Source organism: Amblyomma mixtum, chromosome 2 (assembly GCF_055824585.1).
Source record: "Amblyomma mixtum isolate Tamu chromosome 2, ASM5582458v1, whole genome shotgun sequence".
Taxonomy (NCBI): Eukaryota; Metazoa; Arthropoda; class Arachnida; order Ixodida; family Ixodidae; genus Amblyomma; species Amblyomma mixtum.
In genome coordinates, this window is record NC_143013.1 from 214,857,874 (window position 1) to 214,861,858 (window position 3,985).

A 3,985-nucleotide genomic window follows, 5' to 3' on the forward strand; every position below is an offset into this window, starting at 1 on the left:
GCTTGTGCGCCAACTGAGTTGTGTTGCTCTGAAAGCTGTCTATAGCTCTTTGGAGGTATTTTTGAGTTTCCGTGCGTGTTTGCGTTGGGTCAATTAGGGCGCGAAAAAGTCGCCACGTGTTGCGGCTTGACATTTGCCGCACGGCCTTATTGCATCGGTCAACCCAGTTCGAGTCGGCGAGTTGGGCCGCATACTCAGCCGCTCGTTGGGTGAGCTCGGCGATGTGAGCTTTAAGTTTCCGCTTGTGCTTTTTCCGGCGCCACCGGCGGACAAGGCAATGCCGGGACTCCCACAGGTGGAGCAGGTGGTTTTCCACCTCAGAGACCACCTCAGAGAGCTGAATTTAAGTTTCGGAGGAGCGAAGGCCAGAGGCCACTTGTTCTGGTCAAGACTTGTAGCCTTGCTGATGTGTGGGTGTCGCAGTGTTATAATTTCGCCTGAACTTGGTCCAGTCTGGGAGTTGGGATTGTGTTGTAGGTCGCGCAAAAGGATGGGTCCGAATCGTGGGGTTCGGGAGGCAGTGGTCGCTGTCGAGGGTTTCCTCGGTGTTGACCCAGTCTGTATACTGAATGATGCGGGTGAAGGTCAAGTCTGGATATGTATCCGTAGTCACGGAGTTGCCTATACAAGTTGAGTGGACTGGGTCAGTGTGAAGAGTGAGGCCCAGCGTTTACATAAGCTTCGCATGAATCATGCATGAAGCATGAAGAGAAGCGGTCCGCTTCTCTTCATGGCAGTAACCCCAAATCCGAGTGGGATAGTCGAAATCACCCACAGTCAGGAGGGGGTCAATACCCGCAACTCTCAGCGCCCGGCTAAAGAGGTGCGCGAATGATACATTCGGCAATTTCGGATATCAGTATGCATTAAGCATGTGTAACGGTGGGTCCTGATTGCGGAGTGGGAGGAGGGTCACTATTACATGGAGCATTCAAGTTGCATGTCTATTTCGACCTGGTTGGCTGTATAATTTCTATGGACGCGTAGACAAGTCGAGGGGTCCTGCTGGAACGTCGTATAGTTTGTTAGTGTGGCGCATTACCCTGGCTCTTGGAGGGCAACCACAGCTGGCAAATGCTCAAAGGCTGAAAGAAAAAGCCGGAGGTCGGCCTGCTTGGAACGGCACCTGAGCCTCCGAGAGTTCCAATGAATAAGCGGCGCGCCGGCAGCTTTGACGAATGAACAAACACTGCAAAGTTTCGCGGCATTATTTAGATGCTTCATAACAATACAAAAGTGAAATTCTGAGCGGACTGTATTTACCGCCGTCATCAACGTGCTTGGGGAAGACTGTGCTTTTCTGCAAGGTATTGTTCATCTCTTTCTGCCACTTTCATATTTAAGTCAGCTTGTCCACTGGCTACTATCACCACCTAATCGACAAACGTTTCCCTACGGCAACGCTAACAGGATAGTAATTTTCTTTGTCGAGCCTACTGCGCTTTGCTTTCAGCAACTCGGCTGGCCAGTCTCTAGATCTTTACTTAAACATTAAATCAGAAGAGGTACCCGCTGGTTGGAAGTTATATGCCTGCCACAGCATGAGTGACGGCTATGGCTACTGATATCTTTTTACCGGCTCGAGATATGCATCGCAAAAGCATATTCATAGCTTATGCATCTTGCGAGAAAATGATGTACACGCTTTTCAATATGTGACATTCTGTTCTTGAATACTGGTTTATATGGCTTACCTCAGCGAAACATAGAGACCGAACATGCAAATGGCTATGTTTCAAAAACCAAAATTAAAGCGTTGAAGTACCCTGTGAAAATCATTCTGTCACGTAATTTGGTGAGCTACGCTATTGTTGTTTTCTATACCCTGAGAGCAGCTGTGAACTTTGGAAGCTCCAGAAGCTCAGACGAATCTCTTCCGCGATGCTTTCAAAGAACTGAACGACAGGTCAGTTGTAATGTTCGTTTGTTTACTCTGGAAAACAGCATTTGACATACAAATGTAGCTGGATTTAAAAAGCATACCGAAGTTCAGAATAAAACGCCCAAGATTTATTTTAATCCTCATGTACCAGACAAAGTCATCATTGTGGCAATTTTTCAAGCGATATTGCACTAAGCGAAAATTCTGAGTGACACTCGATTTGCAAGAGTAGTGTTTGGTTGTCTGAAAATTGGATGTGCCTTATCATGTTGCGTCAAAGTTAAGGTGTTTCACACACTCTCCTCAGCTTTCCGCATTTACGCTTTTAGCTAGTGAAGAAACACCTAACGCATTAAATCCACTGTCCGGGACACGTGGAGGAAAATTCCTCTCTCAGCTGCATTCCCTTCGCACTCTCCTCATGTGCATTATTTAGGACCCGCTGCAAGCCATTCGCTGGGCCTCAGCTCTGATGTCCTTCCAAAGGTTCATGAACGATGACGATTTCTCGGCTTCGCAAATCCTGGACTCCATTCGGCGCAGAAGTTCTGGTGTGAAGTAGTCCTTCCAGCCTCCTACCTTCGCAGTTCCTACGAGGGAGTATCGGTTTTTGTCCCCCTCGTAACCTTCTTTACAGGTTGGCTGCTCTGCTGAATGCGAATCTTGCCATTGGGGAAGTGTATTGTCAGAAAAGTCGACGACCACCACGCTTCGCATGTATTCGGGACTCGAGCGATGCAGCAGTTGATCAAGTAGCTTTTTATCTTCTTCCAAGGCCTTGCCGAATCGTTCTCCTAAGAAGTACGCCAGCCTCAACACCACCTCGCGAGTGTCTTTCTTTAATTCCTCGTAAGTTATAAAGAAAACATTGGGTTCCTCTCGCACTGCATACCCAGAGGCCACGTGTTCAAAATAATCACCGTAACCGAAATTTCCGCTCACGAACACATCCACAAACGCTTCGAATGTCCCGTCCAGGAACTCGTAGAAGCTGAGGTTGCTCACCAACTTGTAGAAGGAGACGCACACATCCCAGGGATTGCGGGCTATGTAGACGTACTTTCCTTTTTCGGTCAGTATGCCTTTATTCAAAGGCAAGTGCGTCGAAAAGCTTCTCAGGGGCAGAGTAGATTTCCATCCGTTAATATCCGCGTACTCTAAGAAGCGCCATTCTTTGTTAAGTTCTTCGTGCGTAGTGATGGATTCACCCTCTCTTAGAATAAGCTGAATAATGAACTGCACCCAGTGCGTTCCACTTTTGGGAAATGCAGACTGCACGACGTCGCCCTCGATCGCTCTGAACTTCAAGTTTTCTCTCAGGATGTTTGGATCGATGCTTAAGCACCTAGGTACTCCGTCTATAATCTTGTACCTGGGTGTCTTGCGCTGCATTTTTTCCGCCGTGTCTGAAAATATATGAACAATAGAAGAATACGTTATCCTCGAACATTGACAGGCTTTGAGCGCGGACAGCAGGAGTGACCTCCGTGATGTTGCGGGGGCACTAATGTCGCTCACGCATGTAACTTCCACCAGCACTCCCGATTCAGAGCACAACAAAGCAGCAAAGCAGAAAAACATATAACTACGGCTTGAGAAAATTTGTGTATTTCAAATAAGGAGTTGGAATGAGCTTTGTGTGTTTGCGCTTAAACTATTACGGCAAATTCGTGTTTTTCAAAACACCTTCAATCGCTACCTGACGGCCAAAACAAATACTGATGATTGCCCTAGCCTTCATTGGCTAGGGCGATGCAAAGTGTTTTTATATACTGGTAAAACCGAGTTAATTGTCGGCTATGACAGTGCACCAGCGCTGTTGGCTCTTTACTTGATCAAGTAAGTGTTTTCACTTTTCAGTTCTTATAACGGTTGCTTAGCGTTCCAGTTGGCTTAAACACTTTGGGTGCCCTGCTCACAGCTGAACAGTAGTGAATTGAATTTTTCAGGGTGCTGGAAGAACTCTAGGAATAGTCTCTTGATTACAAATAGCTTTCACAATATCGCAAAGGCAAATTATACAGAATCTACTCTGCAAGCGGAGAACCACTCCTATCGATACCACCTATGCAGTCGCATCTTGCAAACGCTGAGTAACTCGCA

The 3,985-nt window shown here is 47.0% G+C and overlaps 1 protein-coding gene across 1 annotated transcript; it reads right to left on the reverse strand.

Annotated features, from left to right (window-relative positions):
- Positions 1-2,052: 2,052 nt before the first annotated feature.
- LOC149362524 (sulfotransferase 1B1-like) lies at positions 2,053-3,274 on the reverse strand. Its single transcript, XM_089569739.1, has one exon. The coding sequence runs from the start codon at positions 3,272-3,274 to the stop codon at positions 2,315-2,317; it is 960 nt and encodes a 319-aa protein (XP_089425865.1). The 3' UTR covers positions 2,053-2,314.
- Positions 3,275-3,985: the final 711 nt, after the last annotated feature.

What these genes read in the sequence shown, in the direction of transcription:
- LOC149362524 (XM_089569739.1), bottom strand. Translation starts at nt 3,274, where the DNA reads ATGCAGCGCAAGACACCCAGGTACAAGATTATAGACGGAGTACCTAGG.